The 26,731-nt window shown below is 41.9% G+C and overlaps 2 protein-coding genes across 3 annotated transcripts in view; one reads left to right on the forward strand and one right to left on the reverse strand.

Moving 5' to 3' along the window:
- The window catches only part of LOC134625956 (glutamate receptor ionotropic, NMDA 2B-like), a 138,296-nt gene extending 113,971 nt beyond the window's left edge, over positions 1-24,325 (reverse strand). The window contains exons 1-3 of one of the 2 annotated variants that reach the window (XM_063471376.1): positions 24,231-24,325; positions 16,962-17,100; positions 15,669-15,776 (exon numbers count right to left, since the gene is read on the reverse strand). In XM_063471376.1, the coding sequence (XP_063327446.1) occupies positions 15,669-15,695 (27 nt within the window). In that variant the 5' untranslated portion in view covers positions 15,696-15,776; positions 16,962-17,100; positions 24,231-24,325. Of the gene's footprint in view, positions 1-15,668; positions 15,777-16,961; positions 17,101-22,708; positions 23,628-24,230 lie in introns of those variants that run through there. The other variant, XM_063471375.1, reaches the window with a different exon arrangement.
- Positions 24,326-24,885: 560 nt separating this feature from the next.
- fmc1 (formation of mitochondrial complex V assembly factor 1 homolog) lies at positions 24,886-26,506 on the forward strand. Its single transcript, XM_063470508.2, has 2 exons — positions 24,886-25,063; positions 26,061-26,506. The coding sequence occupies exons 1-2, from the start codon at positions 24,935-24,937 to the stop codon at positions 26,262-26,264; spliced, it is 333 nt and encodes a 110-aa protein (XP_063326578.1). The 5' UTR covers positions 24,886-24,934; the 3' UTR covers positions 26,265-26,506.
- Positions 26,507-26,731: the final 225 nt, after the last annotated feature.

A 26,731-nucleotide genomic window follows, 5' to 3' on the forward strand; every position in this document is an offset into this window, starting at 1 on the left:
CTCAAGGACACCTCTGCAGGTCAGACAGTCATCACAGTTCCTACTGTGCAAACCTTCTGCTCTCCTTAAATTGCTCATCAGTGGTGAAATCCAGTGCACATCATTAGAGATCTTTGATACAGGCATAAAAAACAGGCGGCAACAATCTGTTTCCTAATTACTGTAATTAGAAGGTGTTTTATCTTTTTTAATAGGGATACAACAAGTAAAGTGTAATTGTTCTGTTTGTTTAACACCTTAACTGCTTGCAATTACACAGAGGGTAAAAAATAAAAAAAATCATCAGAACATTTGCATCTGAAATGCCGTCGTATGATACAAACCCAACACTTGAACCAACTTTTCAAAAAGCTCTCTGATGCACCAACAGCTTACTTATGAATATTCATTGATGCAAATATATCCACATGGTGGGGAGACTACGGGGAGCGGGTGTAAGAGATGATCTGACTCTAGCTCAGGTCAGGAGACCTCCTGAGCCTCTCTGCGCCTGTCGCCATGGCTACCAGGAGGACTCCATTTGCAGTGGCGTAGTCAGCCGGGCGAATCGCTCCAGTACCTTCAATTAGCAACCCATTATCATTCATGAGTTTGTTTGTGCAAAGCTGTAAGATGGAACTCCAGTTAGTCCTTCCTCCCTGCACTCGCCTGCTGATATAAAGTTAAGGGTAGCAGAGGTGGCAGCGCCACAGCGGCACCCCCCTGCACCGCGCTCCATTGAGCTAATTTCCACTCCGCCGAGGCCTTGCTCATGCCCATATCTCCCTAAGACGATGTCAGTTGTACTTGCAAGACACGCAAAGGTCATAAATTAGCAATAAGGTCCCTTTGAATGAGAGATACTGTTCAGCTTCAACCTGATGGTACTCCAAAGAGAAGCTTTTAAGACTCACTCTTTTGCATATAAATGTATTCATAGAGTTGGGTTTGCTCTGTTTCTGACAGTAAAGCACGGCCATTGTCCCCAGTCTTTGCCGCTATTCTTTGTACATCTTCCAGCTAAAAACCAGGAGCTACTTTCCCTGCAGAGCTGATTTGAATTGCGTGACCTGGACTGAATGCTCTCGCTTCTCTTTAATGGAAGCATCCAACTCAACAGCTACTAACTCACTTGTTGCGGCACAGCTAAAAGAGTGGCATGATATGATAAACAAGGCCCACTGGCCTAGTAGTCCTCCTGGCTATTTCTGTGATATAATAGCGTTGACCCCAGTGGCGCCAGACCCTCCATATTGAGTTATTATGTTTATGCAACCAGTAAGCTCCTCAACTATTTCACAATGCTGTCACAGTCTTCAGTGGCTGCGCGTAGCCGTGGCTTTTGCTGTGTGGACACTCTCAATTTCTGGTGGAAAATTGAGTAGCATGCAACAAGAGGCAAAGTGAGAGCGAGAAGCAGACCGAATGAGACAAAGAGACGGAGAGGAGTCAGAGGGGGAGAGCAAATGAGCCCTGTATATTTTATTCAGTGGCAGCAGAGTACAATTCATAATCAGGGCCGACTGATTCACAGTTTTAATTAAAAAGTAGCCTTATAGTGCCGGTGGTAACATTTTGATTTATGGAGACCCGACCACAGGCTCCCATCCACCAGGGGAGAGCGAGTTCAAGAGGAAGACGGGTGGGAAGAGGAGAGGAGAGGAGGGAGTGCTAACACTCATGAGGAGGTGAAGTGTCTCATTTCTCACAGCAAGGTGGCTGGCACTGTGGGCACATAACTCAGTACAAGTGTGACAGAGTGCGGGCGCATGACAAGCTCTACAGGTCTGTCTCTGTGCATGCGAGGCTCATCGATATATTGATACAGCTAATATTGGCGCCAGATTTGCAATTCCATGACAGCATCACATCCTTTTTGTTTTGACTGTCAAAGAAACAGTTACATCTAGTTTATGCTGACTCAGTCACGCTGGAGACTTTGCACAAGTGCACGGCCATGTTGGTCTTTAGGAGCTCAGAGTTTAGACGCATAGGGCGATGCTGCAACAACTTTTCTGACAAGAATTTTCCTAAAACCTCCTTAAACTTCCCCTTGCTTCTTGTTTAAACTTCTTGAATGGTGACGTCACATTTGGTGCATGATACAACCAACGCCCGTGAAACAGGCTGCGGAAATAAACCGCTGTGGACGGCTGGATCTCTTGAGTGGGGTTTTGGGGCCTGTAGGTGTCTGTAATCCATAGCCAAGGGTTCTGCAAAATAATTTATAATTTAAATATATAATTGAATTATTTACTATTATAAATTATAAAATTGTGCTGGAATATTTATATGTTGGTGCAGATGAACAAAACAAGAACTCCTGAGTCCCTCGCCACCGCCCCCATTATTTTTGGGACAACAGAAACTCTGATATGATTGTACCACATCCGAAGTATTTGGTTGTGGAAAAGGTTGTAATTTGCAACAAATGAAAAATATAATGGTTCTATAACCATGTTCAAGGGATTCACTCATTTCCCAACATTCTGGACCAGCGGACATCCCAGGAATCCACTGCATGGATAAATTCGTCAATCCGTCCATCTTCCACTTACCCAGTTCAGCATTGCAGAGGATGTATAGCCTATCCCAGCAGTCTTAGGGCATAAGAGAGGTAGACTAAACTAGGTATCCACCGACTTCACATCACTAATGCCTATGTAGCAGTGATTGCTGTAAGTCAAAGAATTTCACTGCCAATCCCTCATCTCTTGTTGTCACTTCGCTGTTAATCTCTTCCTGTGTGTCTAACCCCCTTTAGAGTGCAAATGGTAAAAAGCCTATGCTTGATCAACTCTGTCAGGATTATGAGGGGGGAAACTTAGAAAACTTACTTTACTATAAGTGATCTCTAGCTACAAAAAGTTTGGAAACTAAACAGCTAATCAAATGGAGCTTATTTTTACAAACATTTAGGAGTGGGTTCAGGAGAAGAGAATACAAGAGATGGAAAAACCCTGATTAGCCAGAAAACCACTTCACATACCAATGAAAAAGCACTGTGCGCTTTTAAGCTTCTGAACTTTAAGTGAACATCAGAAACGTAATGAACTATGTGCATTGTTTGGGGCAGGAAGGGGACTAAAAGGTTCTTATTTTATGTCCAAAAAACAGCCAAAGCAGAAACACTCGCATGCTTCTATCACAGTTAAACCTTTCATTTCACAATAACGTTCCTGCTTTCAAATATTAGCATCAGCATCGGAATTAAAGACTGCAGAGTCAGTCCAAGTCCAGCACGTACGTTAACAGTTACCCTTCATGATTCATGCCTTTGACCTGACACAGAAAACTTTAAGAAAAAAAAAGAATAGCATAAAGGAGTATCAGAAGATAGATAGTAGATGGTATAGATATTGGCTGCAGAACAAAAAAGCCTTTTGGAAAACAGCCAGCACTGCAAATTTAAGCAGGGCTGATGGAATTTGCTTTGGTCTGACAGTAATGTTACGTTTATGTCAGGCCCTCCATTTAAATCACCACATAACAGAATCCCTCGATACAGACAGATTTTAATTAAAAAAAAAAAACTTTGAGAGAGAAAGGAGAGATAAATGCAGAGACAGCATGACAGAAAAGAGAGAGAGAGAGAGAGAGATGGAGCATTAGATGAGAAAAATGATGCGGAGAGAGCAGAGGAGTTCTGAAGTGAGATAGAACAGTGAGTGACAGAAAAGGGGAAAGAAAGCGATTACATGAGTGAGATAAGTGGAAAGTAAGAGCTCATTCTGCAGTGAAGTGAAAACAGAAAAGCACAGTGTGTCTCTACATTACTTATTCCTGCATTTTTTATTTTTTTCTGTCCCAGTGCCTAAATGTTCTAGGGCTTCACCGTATGCATGTGTTGTTGCTTCCTTCTGTGCCTCTCTGTTCTTTTGTCACTCTTGCTGATTGACTGTTTTAAAGTTCTGGCTCACATCCAAACACCGCAGTGAAAGTGCACACACACACGCACACGCGTACAAAAAAAAAGCACTATCATGAGCATTGACCCAACTCACACAGGTAAACGCAAGCACACGGAAGATGGCTGCATCACTTTAAACGATGCATACGCATACTTTGAAATAATCCATTTATATGCAGGCTCTCTGTTAAGTAATGAACATAAAAACGTTGCCACTCAACTGAGACCGTTCGAGCGTGCACACAGGCCTAGTCCCTCTTAAATTACACAACTGACCTTTTTCAGCAAAAAAAAAAAAAAGACAAGAAAGAAAGAAAAAGATAAGTAGATGCCAATTCTGTTAAAATACAGACCTGTTATTTGTTTGATTATAACTAGCAATTTTAAAAGCATCTCACTCTTGTCATTATACGAGTTAATACATGACGCACGCTTTTAAGTGAAAGAAAAACATTGTGAATCATGAGGGCTCGGCAAAAAGTCACTTCTTAAAGTTACAGCGCTTAAAATTTTAGCCACTAGATGTCAGTTAAGTTGTAGTTTGCAGCCAGCCGAGTTCTGCTTTCTTACCCCTCACAATTCAAGAGCTTAATCCTAGCTATGGTGGCTGCTGTAGGATAAACATGTTTTAGTCACCCAAGAGAGCTCAAAAACATTACATTTAGACTTAAACCCATAACAGCTGCAGCTGGGCAATGTGTTTCTACTGTTTGGACTGGATCCACCCAGGAATTTTTCCCTATTTATGGAAGGCTGTCAATCCACTGTTTACCTCAGCTGTCAATGCCGGGTGAGAAGGGTCCATCTTTATTTACTTCTTTAAGAGGCTGTAAAACTTTCTGAAAGGAGTCCGATACACAAAGAGTCAAAGAAGTTCACTTTCAACTAGAGCTGGGCGATATAAGATTTTTTCATATCACGATATGTTTTTTTCATTTCAGGCGATAACGATATATATCACGATATAAGCCAAATAACTATATTTGTAAGATTTAAATGTGCCGTTGCTCACAAGTAAAATGTGAAATAATCAGCAGCTTGTCTTGATTTTAATATTTATTTCCCATAATAAGTTCAACAGGGTACTTAAGGAACATGAGACTTTTTCAGATAAATAAAGGCAAATATTGCAAACTACACAAAAGCCAGCCGCTAAAGCGTTTAAGTTTCAAAATAGAACAAACAAACAGACTACTAAATTGTCAATTCCACTTAGAAACAAAATATTAATTCTAAAAATAAATCTTAGTTTGTTTTACAGAAGAACAGACAAAATTGACTAACTTTTATCAATATCAAATAAACTGAGAACTAAAAGGAAATTTTCAATCTCTCCTTGTTGTATAGCTTTCTGAACTTTCTGAATCCTTTATCATCCGCAACTGAAAATAGTTGTGGATGATTACTATACCTTTCTAATGTGACGTTGTTGTCCCTGGCTCTCTCTCTCTCTCCCTCCCGCTCTGTTCCTGTGCTACTGCGAGTGTAACTACCGCCCCTCCCCCCTCTTCCCAGCGCAAAGCACAAGGCTCGCGTGCAGAGTTAAGTGGAAAAAAGTGCGAGAGAGAGGGTGAGAGAAGGAAAGAAAAAAACCCCACGGCTCGCGATAAGGAGCCGGATCGCGTCGTTCACGTCAAAAGTCGCGACCGACACATCACTACGAAATACCTTCGCACTACGGAACTTCTATGGCCCTTCCGTTCGACAATCTCTCCGGCATTGGAACCATCATCTCTTTTCTCTTCCGTAACCTGGTCACCCACGCTCTCGGTTGATTTTTCTCTAGTCGGCACACTCATTTCCTCCATTACCTGGGCAGCCCGGCTGGCTGCTTCCGAAACAACTACACATGTGCGGCTTGGCACTTGTGCTGTACGTAACAAGTCACGTGACGTGATGCTGCGGCTGTGATTGGTTCGGCTCTGCGCTACTTAATTTTGATTGGCTGTTCTTTTCTTTTTTTTTAAGAGAGCAAGGTCTATCGCAATAGTTTATTTTTTCTATCGAGAAAAAGTTATTTCGCAATACATATCGTTATCGTTCTATCGCCCAGCTCTACTTTCAACCAATGATAGCAATACTGAGATGAGTTGTTGAGGATATCCTGAACGTTTATGTCACTAAGACTATTGTTTTTGCCGGTGTTAGCATCACTTAGCCACTGTTAACTTCTCTTAGCTGCTGCTAGCTAGCATTATTGACACTGTCTTTGAAGCTGATGTAACTTTAAAGTTGATTGTTGGATACTTAGCAAATAAACTCTCATACGTGTTAATGTAATCAAACTGTTTATCGGGGGAAAGTGTGATTTTTAGGACACAAAATTAATATTAGCTGGTATAGGATTTGCTCATAACTAGCTTGTTGTAATTTAGTCAGCTGTCCGGAGACAGGGTCACATCTCTGTTGACAGTAATTGCAATAATATATGCAATAAAAAATATGCATGTTTATGCACAATCTCTTGTGTTAAAGCTGTAGGAGATGAGACTTGAAGTGAGGAGGAAAAAGATGATGTTTTATTAAGACGCCGGTGGCGTTGTCCCTTTCCTCAACATTTCATTTCTTCGGTGAAGGAGACTCCTTCTCAAATGATAAAACATAGATATGACCCTTGAGTCTAAAGGTGTGGGCACGAATTGAAATATCTTGCGACCTATCTTCCCTTCCACCTTTGGCATTTTAGTGCATGTGGCCGGTCTGTATCCACGTACTTGAAACATGATTCAATAGAAGGGAGAGTTCAATATGGTGGCAGAACATGGATGCTTCCACAAAATGGTGACGACTCACACGTGTTTTTATCGGAATAATTTTAAGATTACGAGAACCCATTAATTTGTTGGAAGACACAATTACACACTAATCTATATAATGAAAACAATAACCTTTTTTTCTATATAAAATCCCATCAAAATTACTGACTGCCCTTTCAGACATTTCACTTCTCTCTGCACACATGCGCAGAACTGTAAATCTCGATTGTTTCTGAACTATTTTAGGTCACCCCGAGGGTTTCCTTTCTTCATAATAGATGTCAGACACTTGAGCAGCAGTTACAGATAATGTCAGACAGCAATTCTGTCGTGACAGATATTAGAGCTCCAGCAGACTGCTGTCACACTCAAACTCACCACTTAGCAGCAAGAAAGTGCTCCTTTCTTGTGGTATAGCAAACATATCATTAATATGTAGAATTACATAGAGTGCTTGCCCATGTGGGAGGGAACCTGTCAGTCATCAAGCCACCTCTATATCTGTAACCGATATCAGACCCAAACATGGTTACATTGTATGAGAGCCCTATAAGAAAAAAGAAGCCTGAATGTTGCATTGAGTTCTTAGTTTGAGTATTAATATGTATTCTATGGATCTCCTGGCCTGAGACACTTTAAAGCGTCTCTACCCTCTACTGATTTTTATAGTACTATTAAATATATATGTGTATGTAATACATCTGGAACATAAGTTTCTGCTGGTCAGCTACTAATTTTTATGGTTTTTAATAGATCTGTAATGAAAAAGAACATGTTTTAAAATCTTAGGTAGAAGAACTTAAACCTACTCACAGGTATTCTTTCACACGTACACATTTTAATGGAGGTACCATCAAGGTCTGGCTGTGCGAGCGTGTTCTAATTGTCTCATCTTTCGAGGTGGCACATTTTTGGGCCGAGGTTTAATTTCACACCCAATCCACCTCTAATGCTGCTGTTATTTACACTCTGTCCCATCAACACTGCGCACACATGCAAACGCACTTACACCCTCCACTTACACCTCTAAACATATTCCTGCCCCCTCCCCATCACCCATCTCTACCAGTCGCTGTCATTTCGATCATTCTGTGCCCCCTCATCTTTCCCTTAATGTCCCATCACCCAACAACAGCCCATCTCTGCTAATGGTAAGTTAATTGGCAGGCTGTTGTCATGCATTACTAACAGCATTAGAAATAAAAGACACACACACACACACTTGTCATTCTGCCTGTGAACACGAATAGAACAAGGTCAACCACAATATGATTTTATTTATTTCAAAACAACTGGCCTTAAAACAACATCTGGATTTGCCTTAAAATTAATTTTGACAGTCTACTGACTTCTAGCACTATGCTCAAGTGTCACTCTCTTGCAAGTAGTGCATAACACTTGATGGTGCTAACTCACCACCTACAGATCTTCTGCATGGACGTCCATCCATTCATACATCCATCCTTTAATTAGCCCGCAGCAGCTAGCCTGCTAACAAAAACTAGTCGGCTATCAGACATCATCTCTATTCTTGCTTCCCATCACTGGCTTCGGGTGAAATTCAGAATTCATTTTCAAAAATAAAGCCCCACATGGCCCTATTCATGTCTTCATCACTTAGATTGGACTATTGCAATTCTCTTTACCTGGGCCTCCAACTCTCCCTCCTTCAGCGCTTGCAATTAGTCCAAAATGCTGCAGCACACCTCCGAACCGGCACTAGAAGGCATGATCACATCACCCCTGTCCTTGCTAACTTACACTGGCTTCCCGTCAAATATTGCATTGATTTTAAAATCCTTTTGCTCACTTTTAAAATTTTAAATAACTTGGCCCTTAGCTACTTAACTGATCTCCTTGACCTGTATAACCCAAAAAGAGCACTAAGATCCTCCAGCCAACTGCTCCTAATGCAACCAAGATCTCATTTAAAAGCCAGAGGTGACCGTTCCTTTGCTATTGCCACTCATAGACTCTGGAATAATTTCTTGGAATCTATTCAATCGTTCAAATCGTACTTAAACTTAGCTCAAAAACTTAGCTTTTGAAGCAAATTAGTTTGACTTTCACTCAGCCTGCACTACACCATGTAATTGTAATTTTTAATTGCAATTGTACTATTTGTTTCTTGTTCTGCCTGCATTGCAGTATTATTGTGAAGCACTTTGATGTACACTAGTCTTTTAAAATGTGCTATAGAAATAAACTTTGACTTGATTTGATTTGATGGCCATGCTCTTGTGTAAATAGCAGAGCTACAGAGAATTTATAACAGCAGTCAGCCTCTCTGATCATCTTTAACTTTTTCACACTCTTATTTTAAATCCAGAGGTGACCACACTTTGAGGCTATGGCACATAGTTTATTCACTCCAAAAATATTAGATCCACTTTAAAGAACACAGGCTATGAGCAGCTAACAGAGGCTAACAGCAGCAAAAACAGCAGCGCTTGCCGACAGAAAAGTTCAGGATTTTCTCAACAACTCACCTCAGCTTCTGTCGTCTGACAGATGTGAGCTTCACTGATTTATCAACTTTTATCGGACTCCTTTCACAAAGTTATCTATCCCTATCCAGAGTAAATAGACACAAACACATTACAGCTGAGGTAAACAGCAGACTGACAGGCTACACTCACTACAGATGGAAGGCAGTCCGATTTGTTTGCCTTACCGTAGCTACGATTGCACATTTGAATTGAGAGAGATAAAGAAACAGAACTCATATGACTGCAGTTTGCAAAAAAACTGATATCTAGTAGTGAGATTTTACACACGTTACCTTTAAAGGCCCCAACTTCAAATCACAAATACTAAAAAACAGTATTGGTCTCCATAGCTAAAATAATTCAGGGGGTCAAAATGTCCAAAATTTGTTTGTACACCTTTGCATTTACTGGTGAGATAATGACTGAAATCTCTCCTGGTCCTTTCCCTGACATTCAACCCCAGCACTGGACTATAAATCCAGTGCCAGCTCAGACCTGTGATTTATTACTAAACATCACTTTTATCCAGTCATCCACAGTGCTGTAACGCGTCTCTTTATCCCACTGTGTTCTCTTGTGTAGGTGTGAGTGCTGGTTTTTGTTTGGCTTGTCTTTATGTAAATCCCTCTTCATTAAGTCCATTTCTTGCAGTTCTGTCACAAACACTGGCTCCTGTGCTGCACATTTGGTTTTTGTGCATTTTCGACAGTTCATTTACACTGGTGCTCTGACATCTTCCAGCTACCCCTACGCTTTCCCTTTAACCCCCTTTGTTTCTACTTGTTTAAAACACAGCTGAGAACAGCCAAACTTTATGTTGGATTTCCTTCTTGAAAGAAGTCTGTATCGTTTCAACGGCTCGCAATCAGCCAGATCCAACAGTTTGTTAAGGTCTGCAAACACTTTAACTATAGACCTTTTTGCATTGTCACAAACCTGGAAACAAAATAATTTTGTGTTGTATTTGTGGTTTATTTATTGCTACAAATTAAAAAAAAGCCTAAAAACCTCCAAATGCAGTTAGATGACAAACAGTTCAATCCAATTAAACACCAAGATGTGTGACAGTACCTTTTAGCAATATTGAACATGCAACATGTTTAAATGGATATTTAAATCAAATGAAAGTGCAACTGAAAAATTTCTATAGATCAACTTGTATTTTTTTTGCACTGTCTTCTCTGTGGCATGATCGGCAATTAATCAATCGGCTCTCTTGTGCAAAGAAATATTGGCCACGTTTTTTACAACTCAACAATCCTACATGGACACTTACATCGTTATCAGTAGCTCTGAAACTCTGGTCCCGGCTTTCACAAATCGATGTGAGATGCAAACAGGAACAATCGACTAAACACACAGAAGGAGTTAAATGGCTGCATGAGAGCTGCACCGTCTTCAGGTCCATTCAGTTTAATCAGCCAGACTTTGACAAAACTATTATCTTTGTATTCTGTATAATAGCGCACATCGCAATCGCCTCTCTCACACGCTCCCTTTTGTCTGTGCGCCTGGTTGGAAGCACTACAGCATCTGGTTGTTCTATATGACACAGATTGCCCCTCTCCACACTTCCCCCTCCCTTGCTCTGCATCCCGGTTGCCACACATCATGGGTTTTGACAGTATGTGGATGATGTCCCTGAGGGAGGCATTAGCTCCCTATCGGGTCTTTTTCTGCTAAACTCCTACTGGGTATTTTTCTTTAAACACAACCCAATCAATAACTTTTAATATTACCTTCTGGCAAACACAGTCAGGGTGAAAAAAGCTGCAGGTGGCTTTGAGGCTGAGGCTGAGAGCCTCGGAGGCGAGAGGCAGAGTAGAAAATGCTGTGGAGTTTGCTTTGCTTTAGTGAGCCCACTGAAGCGCGGTGAGCATTACCGATGACATTTCAACAGCAGCGGGGCTGCGAGACAGCGCCGTGCATTCGGGTTCAACTTGCAGAAGCGAGTGCATTCAGGTATGGTTGAGGGTCACTGCCCGTGCTTGACCATTTCATCTTTGCAACATCACAAACAGGCTTTTAGAGATTTTTGTGTGTATGTGTGTGTGTGTGTGTATGTGTTTGTGCACAGCTTAGATGATGATGATGATGCACCTCCATCCAGTCTCATGGCAGGGGGGCACTACTTTCTCTTGCATTGGGGAAAGTAATCTCTTTTCTGGTATACACTGATTTATTGTCTGGCACAGCTTTGATAATGGGAAAGAAAAACAGTGCTTAGTGGAGCTGGGAGAAAGAAAAAGAAGTTTAAATAGCGTTACTTAGTTGCAGCTCCTGCACAACAGCACATTAATCAGATCTCTTAGTATCGGATTAATCACACACTAGGACATAGGTGTTATTATTCCAAATTAAAGCAGGATCCTGGTGGCTGCCTTTAAATCAGGGATGACACCAAGTTGGATAAAGTCATGTAAAACCCAGATTCAGTCATTACATGTTCTAAGAGCAAACAGGTTTTTTTTCCCCTTTCATTTTAAACCCTGGAAATATATGAATTTCCCTGTCTCACTGGTCTGTCAATCTGCAGCATACAAATGATTGTGCGTTTCATCTTTCAGCTGCAATCACCTTTTCTCACCCGCACGTCACTCCTCAAAGCACGAGCACAAGCGTTTCCTGTCTATCGTGGCCGCATAAAGATGCTGACCTGTGGCATTCACACGCCGAAACAAATAAGTCACACGCTCCTACAACACAACCTCTAGGTGAAACAACAAGTCAACTGAAAACGGAGCGCACAGCTGCTCTTATAGAGCACTGGTCACATACCTGTCCAAGCTTACAGTTAAAACTTGAGGAAACGTGGACACGTATGCACATGTGGGCAGCAGGAAAGACAGGATTACAGCTTAATATTAATATTAATAAAAATATTCACAAACAATTGTAAAATATAGGAAAAAATACAGTGAATTGTTTAATGATTTGTTTGATGAACAAAATCTGACTGCACCTGTTTACAAAACAACACACTTTTGTAAACCGCTCATAACACTAACCACACCTATGAGTGCTATTTGGGGATTGTGCTGACACACTGTTTTTCAGCATTTAGTAAATGTGGCCCTCACTGTCTTGTTCACTATTTATACTTAAAACACACTAAGGTGTCACTTTTGTTTTAAGCCCCCTTTTTTTTTTACTAGCCAAATTACGTAGGAATCACCTTGCTAACCATACTAGCTAGCTAGCATTAGCATTACTTGGACCTCTAAAACGGTAGTCAACAAACCAATGGACCAGAAATTTAGTAGCCTAGTCAGTATTAACACCAGGAGAATTACACAATTTGTATGCCATGTGCTTAAGCATAAACTTTTGTGCTAAAAAGTATTTTCTGCTTCTTTAGCATGTAGCTTTTGGCCTGAATGTACTGTTGTGCTAAACAGGTTTGCTTTGCCAAAGAAACCAGAAAAGTCATTTTAAATCACTGACATGGTAATTGCAGACCTTTCTTTAAAATGTCAACATTTTATTCTGTTGACAGGACACAGACTGAAATGTTAGGATATTTCCAAGTAGCCTTAATTTAAATTAGCTTAAGCCTAAGCATGTATAAAGTGCTAACCATTGCAAACATTTTACCCAAAGCAATTTTAGCTAGCTAAAAATAAAAAAATAAAAACAATAATTTATATTTTAGGTAAACAAGATGCTACTTACAAAACTACAATTTTTTTTTTTTTTTAAGCATTGTCACATTTTCAGAAATTTGGTATTAAAAGCTATTGTAAGGTTCTGGTCACATTTGCATCCATCGTCTATGTACAGTCTTTTATGTTCCCTGCTTTCTTTAAGGGAAACAAACTCAAACAAGTATAAAATAATGAATTAACACACATTGACATTAAAGAAAATAAATGAAGCTGGAGCATGAAAACAATGTCCATCCTACTGATTTGGCCTGAATTAGCTGGGAGTCATAGCCAAATCACCTGAGCCATTTCAAGTAGGATAGACTTTGACCTCTTTATTTTAGTCTATAAAAATCAGGAATCTGCCCATGCCCACACAAATCACAGGACAACATCATCAGATTGTTAGCTTTTCACACTTAGCAGCCTGAATTACTTAATTAGCAGGCATTTAAAACAGAAAAAGCAGCTGTGCTATATGTTGACACTGAAAATCATGTAAACAATTAATCATTTGTCACAGATTCAAATCTTGAACATCAACTAACAGTTTCAGCACTTGTTCAGTCCAAAAAATTGGAGCACAAACACTGACAGCACCTGAAGCCTCCCCACAGCAGCATCTGAGGACGTGCCAGAAAATAACAGATGCCACCAAAGCAAATGTTGGATGTGCAGCAGCTAATGACTGGATCCGCAGGCCGTTTTCCAGGTGACTTATGCTACCGCTCCACCGCTGGAGACAAGGATGAGTGAAGCCACATTGATCTGCTGTTTCTCAAAGCAATCGATTCCACCACATGGATCTTTGCCGTGTTTTAAGGTCAAGCATGTATGTGATCTTGCGGTCAAATTTTAATTAATGCTAATATATGTAGCATCGCATTACTCTGAGACAGCTAAACACCTGAGACATTTATCCTGCATGACTGGGTTTCTGTAGCTTCCAAGTTTACTCGACTGCAAGCGGACTGAGCATCAGTGACGCTTTAAACTAACAATGTGACCGGCATTCATTACAAAGGGAAACGTGCCAGTGCGAGCTGTTGATGCAATGAGATGCCCACACGCACTGCTGTGTAATTTCACACGAGGTGAAAAAACAAAATAGACAGCAGCACAGATATCATTGTCCCCCTGAAAAAAAATAAAAACAGCTGCGCTCTTTTCTATCTTCTACTCCACATCCCCAGAAACAACTACCAAAACACTTCCCCTCTTCTCTTCCTCCTATTGTCTCTTTTTATGAGTGCTTCTCTTTATCAGAAGCTTCCTGACTCTCAGCCTCTTGAATTTCTTCCAATTTAGAAAAGACACAGAGAGGTTGAAAAAAAATTATATCAGTAAAAATAAGGCGATCGCAATAATGGCCTGTTCAGCAAAAGACTGCAACACCAGGATTACAGGAGAAAGACAACGTTTATCTTACTGTTACACCTCAACGCCGAAATCTACCTTTAACTGCACTCCGTACATTAGCAGAGAGAGAAGAAGGCTGACCCTAAAAATGTTCAAATTGCATTTAACACGTCAAAGACTGCGGCTTTCATTTCAGACTGGTGACGTGGGCTCTTCGAGTCTAAATAAAAAGTCTCTTGTTAAATGGATTTGACTGAAAAAATGATTGAAAAGCTATGCAGCACTTAATTAGCGGCGCTGAACGGCGCCGATATAACGAGGGGCCAGAATCCCATTTAGGTTAGGTACACAAAGGTTGGAGATAAAGCTTTTAAAAAACTCATGAGACATTATTATTCTAATATGTCCTCATTTAGGCCATTATTCCAGCCAGAGCCTTTTTTTTTCTAAACAGTTTATGTAAGAGCAGGAAGCACGCCGCGCTCGAATAATAAGCCCAGCAGACTAATAATCTGCCAGCGTACGTGTGAATGCTATATTTTTGTTTAATCAGAAACAGCGGGGCGTTGTTGTTAATTAGATGCATCATCGCTGTTAATATATCTGTGTGGCATTAGCCGAAGCAGATAAGCGACTTGATGCTTAAAGGGCCGAGGCTAAAGCTAAAGCTCTTGGTTACAAAGCCACGCCGTTGCTCTGCTGCTGGCTAAAAGGCAGCAGGTTAAAGGTGTAGAGGAGTGTCTGTGCAATGGTGCTGTTTGTAGTGTGCTCACACAGTGTGCACACACTCCATCCCACCACAAAAAGAGGAGACTAAATTTGCACCAAGGCTCAGTCTCCTAACTTCACCGCTGATTAACGGTGCATGAGATGAGAGAGACGAAGAGGGAGAAGAAGAAATAGAGAAAAAAAAGTTACTGTGGAGTAATGGATGAGAAAATGATGAAATCCACTGATATGATGATGACCTCTCATTGCCCCTGGTAAAAACATTTGCTCTGTGTAATCTGGTCCTGGGTGAGAGTGGGAACGAGGTCTTCTTTCATCTATCTCTCTGTCGTCCACAAACATGCGGCGCATGAAAACATGAGAACAGCTGACACACACACAAACGACAAAAACCAAAAAAAACTAATTCAACAAATCCTTTAATTGCCTGATCAATGCCTGTGGAGTGTAAACGAGGCCGATAGTCGATCGAGGTGGGCGGGGTCGGGTTGAATGACCATGTGCTGACGCGTGCCATTGATCAAAGTGCACACTGTGCTAAAAACCAAGGATTAAACCATTCATCTGCAAGTTCCACCTTGAACCATTATCCTGACCCGCAAGCAAACCTGGCATAAGATACAAAGCAATAAAAAAAAACCACACACTACAGAAGTTTAAGAACATCCATCATTGAGCGTTAGGAGAGGCACACACAGCCGAGATAAGATGGTCTGTTTCAGCGGTTCTCTACGGGGACAACACGAGAAAACTAAGAAGAGCTCCACCTGTAAAGAGGCCCCATGCATCAATATTGTCTTACTTTGTGTTTTGCCAGCCAAAGTCTCATCCCAGCGTCTCAGAAGTAGCATGATGGTGCGGCCTGGGACTCCTCTCTCCCTCTCATAGCCTCAGACTGAGGGAGGCCGAACTAAAGTCAACATGAGAGAAAAGACAATATGATTATTGAATGTGAGCGGCTGCTGTTAAAAAAAAACTAATTTTTTCCTGACTGTACATAAACAGTGCTGCATTCTCTGTTATCACAGCTTGTCCCCGAGGGTGATGACAGTCTCCCCCTCAAGGGTTTCCCGTGATTTTGCCTCTCATAACAGGCCATGATGATGCAGAGCGGTGGAAAAATTGGAATAGAGCGGGAAGTGACAGGAAATGATTAGAAATGTTATCCCTGTGGAAAAATTACACAATTAGATCTGAGGAGCACCGAAACCTTTTGGTGTGAGCTGCTCTGTTCTGTAGATACCATGTTTGCCTTCTCCTGAGCGTACTGTCCTCTGTCCAGAAAAACAGAAATCCCCAGATCTTGTTGTGAACAGTTTCACGTAGGAACTTTCTTTGCATTCTAGTGTCCGCATCTACATCTGCCAACCGACGGAGGAGTGCAGCTAGCTGACATCACGGCTCAGCTGAGGGGGGGGGGGGACACACTATTAATGTTTACATCCTGTCCTGCTGTCACAAGCAGGAGCCTCCACTCACAGGTAGAAGCGCACTTCCTCCTGCACAGTGATGTTTGGCAGGTGTGCTGGCTGGAAAGAATATAGTCCCCACATGAAACCGCTCACGTCCAGGTTTGTGGATTTTGTGATTTCTGAAAAAGCTGCATAAAGTTTTTTAAATGTATTTGCTTGGCAAACATGAGGTGAGTGCCATTTAATTCCAGAAAAGGACAACAATCTAGACAGATAAACAGCGCTTCACGTTAAAGGAAAAGAATTTCTCCCTGTGATTGACATAATTAATCACCTGGATTGATACCACATGACAAAGTCATTAGCCGGTTAACAGAAAGACGAGTTTAATTAACTCACAACCGGACAATAAATTAGCCCTTCATTATTTTCAGGTGTCATTCTACCAGCAGGTTTGTCTTTGGCTAAACCAGCTGCACTTAATCAAACAAATGTGTTTTACTCTCTACCAGGACACCTCATTAGGTGTGTGGGGTTTGCCGAAGTAAATACAGATGTTCGTGAATGGATGGGTAAGATTAAAAATCAAGGCGCCGATGCTGAGCATTTATCTCCGCCCCCCCTCCGCATCCTAATCCCTTCAGCGGTGACTGTGTGACAAGGAGCTGGCACCGGGAACTCACAGCGGTTTTAGGTAAAATCCTCGTCGGGTCAAGGGGGTAAAGCAGCAATTTCGAGGTAATTGTACTCCACAGGAGCAGCTTCACTTCTGTTCCTCTGGAAAGACGTTTGGAGTCGCTCGTCTTCCCGACGACCGCCAGTCTGTTATTGCAGAGGGGAAAAGGGAGGACAGCGGGTTAGAAGCAGGTCACATTCAGTTAGACTCTAATAAAGCCTTGCTACGCCTGGTCGACCTCTGACCCGCTCCCCTTAGAATCAATAAACCCGATTAAATGATGGGAACTTAAAATGCAAGAGCTGCCGTGCTCATGTGCACATCTGGACATAACTCTCAGCTTTGAATGAAAACCTGTTTGAATGCATCTCACAGCTCATCTTCAGCAAACCGTGTGCGTGTTTGCTCTCTGATCCGAGAGGAAGCCAAGCCTAATATTTTAAATAACACATTTCCTCCAAATCCACTGTAGTACAAAAAATGTCTTCTCCTACATCCCTAACAACACCCTCAAACTACAGTATGTGCAGCAGGAATAAGAAACAGCTTCTGTTAATCCTCTTATACATAACTCATACATCAGGAGTCCATATGAGTGTCCAAATTGCATATGTGTGTGTGTGTGTGTGTGTGTGTGTGTGTGTGTGTGTGTGTGTGTGTGTGTGTGTGTGTGTGTGTGTGTGTGTGTGTGTGTGTGTGTGTGTTGGGGGGGCGAACCATACTTTAGGTAAATAAATGATTAATTGAAATATGTCGATGAATAATGAACCAGTCTCTGCGGGGTAACAGATTGTACTTTTCATATTTAATAGATTGATGGGCCTCGCACAAACTATGACAACATGTACGCTCGCCGTTAAAGCACACTCATCGCACGCACGCCTGCGTGGCACAGAAGGCAAGAACGTATAGCAGATTAAGACATCAAAGAAGGTGTACACATGAACCTCTCTGGCTTTTTTTATTCTACTATAGCTTGTTTCTGAGCTTATACTAATCCTACAAAGTTGCCTAAATGCTCTTCCGTGCACTTTGTGTACACCCTCTCCTTCTCGTTGGACAGCGTCTGTGTCGATACAAGTCCTCTTAATCAGCCCCGATGAATTATTGAGTAGCCTTTTTATATCAGATCATGACCCATATTCCGCTCCCTTGAAGTGAATATACTGCCAATAAAATTGAGATGTGCTTTTTAAGTCGTCCCACATAGTCTTCCCGCTCGCTCTCGGGATTCAGACGCACGCGCCGCAGAGTGTCACGAGCTTTAGATGGAGCTCCGCAGACTGATTCCCTCATTTATACCCAGAAGATGAATGAGGTGAGGTGCCATACTGCAGAATCACACTCGTGTGAATCCAAGATTTATTTTTATTTTATTTTTTTTTTAGCTTGTAACACAAAAATCAAAAATCATCTCTGCACATTTTTAGGTTCTGACTTCTGAAGCACACGGTAACATGCAAGCGGTGCTCCGTGATGCTGTAAATCCCTAGATGGCACGCATGCGGAAGTTAGCTGGATTGTAACGTATCTAAATGCTGTTATTGCTGGCTTCGTTGAGGCAGATGCGGCGCTCGGAGCCAGACGCAGGAGTTGCATTGTTGTCTCATTAAGCAAGCACATGGGGGAGAGAGAGAGAGAGAGAGAGAATCAGTGGGAAGAGGGGATAGGATTATGAATCTCCTTAGCCCCTGCTGTCTCCTCTCCTGGCCTGTTTATAAATGACGACTGCAAACACGCTGCCTGTGAAATCTCTTAAGCTCTGATTCAAGATGTTCTGCAGACTTTTTTCCCCCACATAGATCCTGTGGCATCGCACAGTTTCAGACACCAAAAATTTGACAGGATGCATGAAAAATGTCCTAGAGCCACCAACCATTAAGACACACCTGTTCAGGTAACGAGCAAAATAGGTGACAATGAACGAGGATCCTCGGGAGAACCTTAAAAAGGACAAGTCACCTCGAAATCTAATGCATGCCTTTTTCATCTGCCCTTTAGTGCTACTTATTCATCTCCATTGTTTTGGTGTAAGATACCCATTTTTTCCATCTCTTGAACATAATGAGGCTAGTTTGCAAAAATTACATTTAAAAAACTAAACATTAATCATGACCTGGCTACTCGAAGGAATCCACAAAGCAGGTTTCAATTACTTTAATGTAGGACCTATTTTCTTTCCACTGTCAACATCCATCAAGCACTATCGCTACACAGAAGAAAGCATCCTGTTGACACAACAGGAGGCTTGTGCTGCTTATGATAACTCCAAAACTGGGAAAATGTCCCCTAAAACAATCTAAAAGGATAAAATGCACTGCAGAGCAGAAGAGAAATAAGGTGTGAACTGTCTCTTTAAACCATAATCTAACAATTTGAAGGAACAGCGTACATCTATCGTAAAAGTAAGAAAATGATCCGGAGAAAAAAAAGAACAGTTCTCCATATTTAAATAGAAAGGATGCTCAGCTGTAAACGTGCTCCAAGCAATTGCTCAATCCACCATCCAGCTGTGCTCATAGAGGTCTGCGTTCCCTCTCAAAATCACAGCTCAAATCAGCTGTTTTTGACCACCATACACAACATTCACATCACTGCTTTCCTGAACCACACATCGCCGGGTCAACACCAGTGCGTCTGAAAGTGTGCTTCTACCTTTTTCTAAACACTGTTTCGGGGTACGTTACAGCAAAAGCAACGACAGCAGCGAGCCACTTGTCAGAGGCAGAGCTCGCGCTAGAGACGTCCATTTTGCAGCGTGGTGGCTGTGACAGCTTTGACAGACTACCTGAGCTTAAGCGCCCATCTGTAGCTCGGCTACTGAGGTCACATGTGTTTCAGCACCAAGCAGAATGGGTAATCGTCCTGGGTTGTGAGAGCAGATCCCAGGTGTGGTTCACAGGTACGAAGCCTTAACCTTGACTGAGTGAGGTGTGCACACGTGTACATGCACACATGTGGAATAAATACAAAACCTCTGACAGCCAAATGACAGGAAAGTTCATGAGAGAAAAGGGGTCAGATAGGATTGCACTGACGATGGACAGATGGACAAAGTCTGCGTGTGTGTGTGTGTGTGTGTGTGTGTGTGTGTGTGTGTGTGTGTGTGTGTGTGTGTGTGTGTGTGTGTGTGAGAGGGAGAGAGTCGATGTGAAAGTGCATTTTGCTGCAGACACAGAGTCAAATTTTATTCCGGCCACTGTCAACCGCAAGATAAGATTTAGTCATTCTTCCACCACGAAGCATTTTATTGGAGTAACAGAAGATAAAAATAAATAAATAATTTCACCGAGAAAAGCACAGCGCAGTCCATCTCTTCAGGTAGATTACTTTATTGATCTACGTATATATTCCTCTCACACTAACGCACGCTGTTTTAAAGAAGAGCGTGGAGCAGCACTGAACAGATTTGGTAGAGCAGAAAGAAGAGTGGAGGTGCAAAACCCAAGGTGAAAGATGGGACGTTATTTCAGCATGTAAAGTTTTTCTTTATGTTGTTTTTACATCATCCCACACTCTGCATCAAGGGGATTTACATTTTACATAAGAACTTTTTTTTTTTTAAACCAGACTTTAACTGGAAAAGGGGAAAATACTACAAAGGATAAACGGTGGTGAAGTGTGAGGAAAATGACTGAGCTCTGGTAATCCGCCTGTATCCTTTTAAATTCTACCTCACCCTTATTACTGTACATACACATCCCGGACGAGTCTGCACACCCTCACACACACACACACACACGCAAAACAGTGGGTCACTCACAAAAATATATATATATATATATATATATACATATATATGAATATCTGCATCCATTCATAATCATCCAAGACATGCAAAGGCAAGAGCATGGGTGGATTCAAAGGTCCGTACTCACCTATTTAACCCTTAACACTGAGAAATGTTAAATGTGATTTGGAAGGATGGAGAAATTGTGAGAATCACGGCTATTACATCAGCTAATTGACAAAGACGTCGCTTGAGTCTTTAATCCGCGATAGTGAAATCCCATTAGGATTCAATAGTTGAAAAAGAAATATTGAAATCAGCTTCAGTCCATTTAAAAAAAGAGAGAAAAAGGTCAAAAAAGTCCAGAATTTAGACCAGTTTTTTTTGTTTGTATTGGGGTTTTTTTTAATAATTGTTAATTATTTTGTTTTAGTCGTTTGGAATCTAATCCAGGATTTAAAGGGTAATTCCACAGGAAAACATCTATATCCAGAACGCCTTTATCGTGGTTGCTCGAAAGTCCTACTTCCCATCATCTTCGTGTAATGAAGAGGAGCGCCATTAAATCTCCTTCAGCACAAAAAATGGAAATACAAAACAAAAGAAGAAGAAGAAGATGGACAAAGAAATGAGTTATGTGATTTTCTTTACTTTGCTATGCATCTGTCTATTTCTGTGCCTCTCTCTCTGTAGCTTGCACAGCACACACAGGCACACACACGCAAATTATTCCGTCACTTTTAAGCCAGCGTAGTACAATAAAGCCTCGTATCTTCTGTTATTATTTTTTGGGGGGAAATCACTTCTGGAAAATCTGCCTTTTCTATTTCAGTAAATGTGAACAGTCAAAACAGTCCCAATGCAAAATAACTAGCAAGTCTGATGCAAGCAAGTCAATGAGGTGTGAGTGGCAGGACATGAATACATATATCTATATACATATTGTTTTTCTTTACACGGCAAATGAAAAAACAGCAACAACAGAACAACGTACGAATAAATAAGTGGATGGAGTCAGAGAGGTTGGGGTGATGGAGAGGGGGAAAAAAAGGATGTACGGAGAGGTGAATGAAGTGGAAAAAAGTGAAAATTATGGTGGAGGGAAAAAAAGGGAAAAAAAATCCTCTGGATGATAAAGCCAGGCTTTTTGTTTTTTTAGTCCATTCTCTTTGAGTGCTTGTGTGTGTCTGTCTGCAGAAATGAGAGTCAGTTCAGAAAGATATGAGACAGAGAGAGAGGGAGGAGAGAGAGGAAAAGAGGGCAGCAAAAAAAAGGGAGGCAGAGCACCATATAAGCACAGATGACACCCCGACAGAATGGACTTTGAATTGTACTTTGACACAAACAGTGCGTCTGCCGCTCTTGAATCGGACCTTTTGCTCAGTTTGACCTTCACCTGATACACATGAAGCCAGCGAAAACTTGGTTTGCCAGCGGGCATTTCCTCTAATGAACAGATGTGGAGTTTGGGTGTCTGTCAATGTGCACGACTGCTAAAAAAATAAATAAATGAATAATCACGTGAGGGTGTGAGGAAGGACGTCGTGTACGTGTGTGTGGATTAAAAAGGGGAGGGGGGGGGGGCACTTCAGATGTTTTAATGGAAGAACAGACTTTTTGTGCAACAACATGAAAATGACAAGACGATCAAGATGCGTCTCCGTGATGACAACCGGAGAAGGTGCTTGCTTGATGAGTCACCGCGGTCCTGATTGAGAAGAACACACTCGCACACACACAAAAAAACAAGTCTGAAAACACAGATGGAAGTGAGGTGGGGGTGGGTGGGTAGGGTGGAGGGGTGACGTAGAGAGGACATGGCATGAGGCAAGAATCAGCTGAGAGCTGGATGGGAGGGGAGCCGTACCCAAGCTAGAACGGAGGCCAGCGAGCGTGTGTGTGTGTAGGTGCGTGCATGTGTGTGCATGTCAGGTGTGCACCCATACACAAAACACCTTGCACACACGGAAGGAAAAAAGGAACAAAAGACTTTGAGACAGACACTAAACACTAAGTAGACCTACCTATGGTTAGAATTAAGAATCGGCCAAAAAAGATGCATAGGATGGTGGGAGGAAAAAAGAGAAGGGGGGAAAATAGGAAAAAGGTACAAAAGTGAAAAAGGCATAAATAGAAAATACAAGCAAGCCAATTAAAATGACTCTACTGGAGCTGTTTAAAGCGAAGAAATAAAAAAATTAAAAAAAGAACAGGTGGAGTCAAAAAGTAGCCAAAGTTACGGGTGGACAGTGACTGGAGTGGTAGGGTTGGGGGGAGGAGGAAAAAGGGGGGAGGTGGAGGAAGGAGAGAGCGTGGGCTGCACAGGGATAGAAAGGCTGGAAGTGATAAGAATGGAGAGGAAAGCAGGAAAGAATGAATGAAGGGGAGGAGGGGGGAAAAAAAGAGGATAAAAGGGGCCAAAAAAAAATAAATCCCCGTCCTCTTTTTCTCTGTCCCTCTGCCTCTCTCTCCCTCCTTGTCTCGCTCATAAACAGAAGAAATTGTTGACCAGGTAAATGGCGAAATAGATAAGAAGACAGAGGACCGAGAGAGCGAGCAAATGGAAAGGCAAAGCACCTCCCAGCAGCGCGATGAGGAAAAAAAAGAACAAAAAACGAAAGATAAAAGCAAATACTCCAGTGGCCTCCGTTGTCTCCAGTCTGTGTGTGGAAGGGGGGATTGGCTGTTGCCAGTTGTTCCCCTTCCCCGGCTGCCTTCTGCTTTCTTCTTTCTCTCCTCCCAAAAAAGACTTCCCATCCAGATGACAAAAAAAAGGAGGGGGTAATAGAAAAAGAAAAAAAGCAGCAGGCACAGACGTCCTTCTTTCTCTCAACTCTGGTCAGAAATCACACGCCACTCACACAGGTTAGACATTGTTGCAGTGGCAACGCACAGTATCACCAATATTGCTCAGTGGGAGGAAAAAAAAGGCATTGGGGTTGCTGCTAGTCAAGCACTGCCTACCTCATGAGGAAGAATACTGAGCTGGAATTGCTCTGTCTCCCCTCTCCCGCCCATTCCTGCGAAAAAGATGGGAGGATGGGAGGTGGGCCCACTCACTGCATTAGTATTCATTGAAAGAGTGTGAGAGTGAGAGAGAGAGAGAGGGAGAGAGACATGAGGAGGTGGAGGAGGAGAGGGGGTGCCTTCCAACAAATGTCGAGGAACCAAACCGGTGTGTGAAACTGATAAGAGACTGGCTCCCCCTAGAGTCAATCATCAATACACGAGCAAGTAAACTGGAAGCACTGGGAGCGCCATGGGAACGTGCAGCACGGGGACCCGTGACCTGACTTCAGGTCATCCAAACCTTTGATGTCAGAACCTGTGAGGACACGTTCTCTGCCTCAGTTTTGCAGCGTGCCTCCCAACGGCACGGCATTACTGTAATCCACTTACAGAACAGTTCAGTGCTCAGTCTTACAGATCAAATTTGCTTTTCTCTGAAAGGATTCCTGCGTGATAAAGCACCGTTATAAACCGATGGTGGACAAAAACATCAAAAGCCTTCTGGTCCATATTACCAAATTACAGGTGAATAATTACCTTGCAATGAAGCTGGAGGTGGAATGCATGTGAAAGAGGTTCAAAATGTGGCAGAGGACAAGCAGTTACTGCAGTTTTTCTGTCAATAGGCCAGACTTGGATGGACATGTCAAGATCAGATCTGTGATGACCATTTACAGAGTTTCAGGTATCTGTGGAAATACAATAAAACACAGTCAACTCTGTGTTTGCACTATATACACCAGAGCAATAGCCTAACCAATGCAGATACCTGCCCTAGTCTCATATTTATTTTTATCTGTGCATATGCTGTATATCTCATTTCTGTTATTTATTATGATTAATGCTTGCTTTTTCTTTAAGCACCGATGTGGGACCATTTCGTTATACTATTGTACACAGTGTGACAATAAAGAGTTAAAGTTCTATTTACCCTGCAAGGTTCATAAAGAAAACACCGAGCAGTGCCGGACATAAGCTCGTCTCTGCATACCTACATGTGTATTTTCTCATAGCAAGGCGACATTACCAACGTGCATGTTTAAATTCAGTCCAAGTTACCTTTAGCTGTTGCAGGGTAACAACCAGTGGCAAGGAGGAAACGATCACGCAGTCAACTTAGGAGGACCGGTGTAACTTTATCGCCGCCTTGTGGTCGATATGTAACAGATCGACTGTGCGGTGTGTGATTTAGCATCCCTGGCTCCAGGCGTGCGCCGCTACAATCACAACACAGGTCAAAGATGGCAGCGCTGTCATCTCCGCTGCGAGTGTGTCGCGGAATCTTGAAAGAACTGCGTGCAATTCAGGGACCGAGTTACAAAAAGTCACTAGCTTACAACTATGTTATGGACCAGTTTCGCAAGAATAAGGTAAGCGTACCAGTAAGTGCGCAAAGCCTAATGTTAGCTCAGTTGCTAACTACTGCTGCACTGGGCTCGCATGGCAGTCATTGGCTAGCCGATAACTATTGAATGAAAACGTTCCGTTTCGTTTTATTATTGGCGTTAAGAGGACATATTTCAGCCGTTTACAGCAGTGCTAACAGACCTGCTGCCTAACATGACACTGAAAAGTGGTTGTTGTCTACTTGACACGTGCTCAAAACCTGAAAGCAAGGTGACTGAAGCAGAAGGGCACGCAAACGTTAGCTAGCAGCTAATTACCCTAAGGCGACGCTTAAAAATCATCAAAATCGTTGTTGATTCAAATTGTTAGTGTTTTTCACTCCGTGGAAAACTGTAAGTTAAATATATTTGTGGGTTTAAAAAAAACAACAACAAACACAAATGTATATCTACTGATATTCATGTAATTTTGCATTTAAACTAATTGGAACCAAAGCTGCTGAAACTACTCGCTTCATTAAAGCAGTCAGTCCAGACGACGTTATCTCCATCTAAGCGATTCTCTATCTCTATTTAGCCGTACAGGCATACACTGTGTATTATTAATGGTTGGGAGAGTGTGGCTTAACATGGGGGTTGAATCTGCAGTCACTGAAGCAAAACAGCTGGGAGGAACTCTTGTTTGTCGTTTTACATTTATCGTCCTTTAAAGGCATCCCAAGGCATTATAATGTATAGCTGCTGGTCTGCGGGCACTAAACTAAATGCATGTTGTCCATGCAGCTGTTAGAAATCCTGAAAGGGGGTGGGACACACATACAGACTGATGAAATCATACCTGTTTATCATAAAGCGGCTATTTTTTTATGCTGATTCCAGGGTACCTTCTACATTATTCGTCTGTATTTTCTTTATGGTGACGTTTTTTGTAAACAGCACTAGAGGAACAGTTTCTGTCCCCGACTCTTATTATGTTATTGTTTATCATCCGTTTGTTTCTTTTATATTCAACCTTTCACAGGTGACTGGAGAAAGGTACTGCCGTGCCAAGCAGGAAGCGCACCATGCCTCACACACATACTTGTGTTTACTAGCTTCCACCAGAAACCACCTGGTCCTGCACAATCTTTACCATGGCAAGGGAGAGCGCAGCCCAGAAGAGGTGGCTAGTCTCGTGGGGCTGAGGTTGCCCACCCAGCCAGGAGGCAAAGGCTGGGAGAAGTGAGGACTCTGGACAAACAGTCTTTAAAATCTTAAGAGACGTGTGTGTGTGTGTGTGTGTGTGTGTGTGTGTTTGACTCATCTGGACAGTCGACCTCATGTAAATCAAACTCTTTGACAGGTTGGGAGTTATGTTATGTGAGCTGTCTGAGAGATTATTTTACCTGTGTTCAAGAGGTGGAAAAAAATCAGTGTACTGTGAAAATGTAAGCTGCAGTTAAAATCTCTGATTAATATATCCCCCCCCCCCCCCCCCCCCCCCCCACACACACACTACTTATCCACAGCTCTGTGTGTTTAAATGCAATGATTAAAAATAAATGTAAGTACATTTTTATTTTTGACTTATTTCTATTAAAACAGGAATCATTTTGACACCTTTTCTGGAAGGATGTTTATAAATTATAAAACATCATCAGACATGTTGTGTTATTTAAACTGTCAGTTAAATAAGTCCTTTATTTCGATTTC

The sequence above is a fragment of the Pelmatolapia mariae genome, linkage group LG4 (genome assembly GCF_036321145.2).
Source record: "Pelmatolapia mariae isolate MD_Pm_ZW linkage group LG4, Pm_UMD_F_2, whole genome shotgun sequence".
NCBI lineage: Eukaryota > Metazoa > Chordata > Actinopteri > Cichliformes > Cichlidae > Pelmatolapia > Pelmatolapia mariae.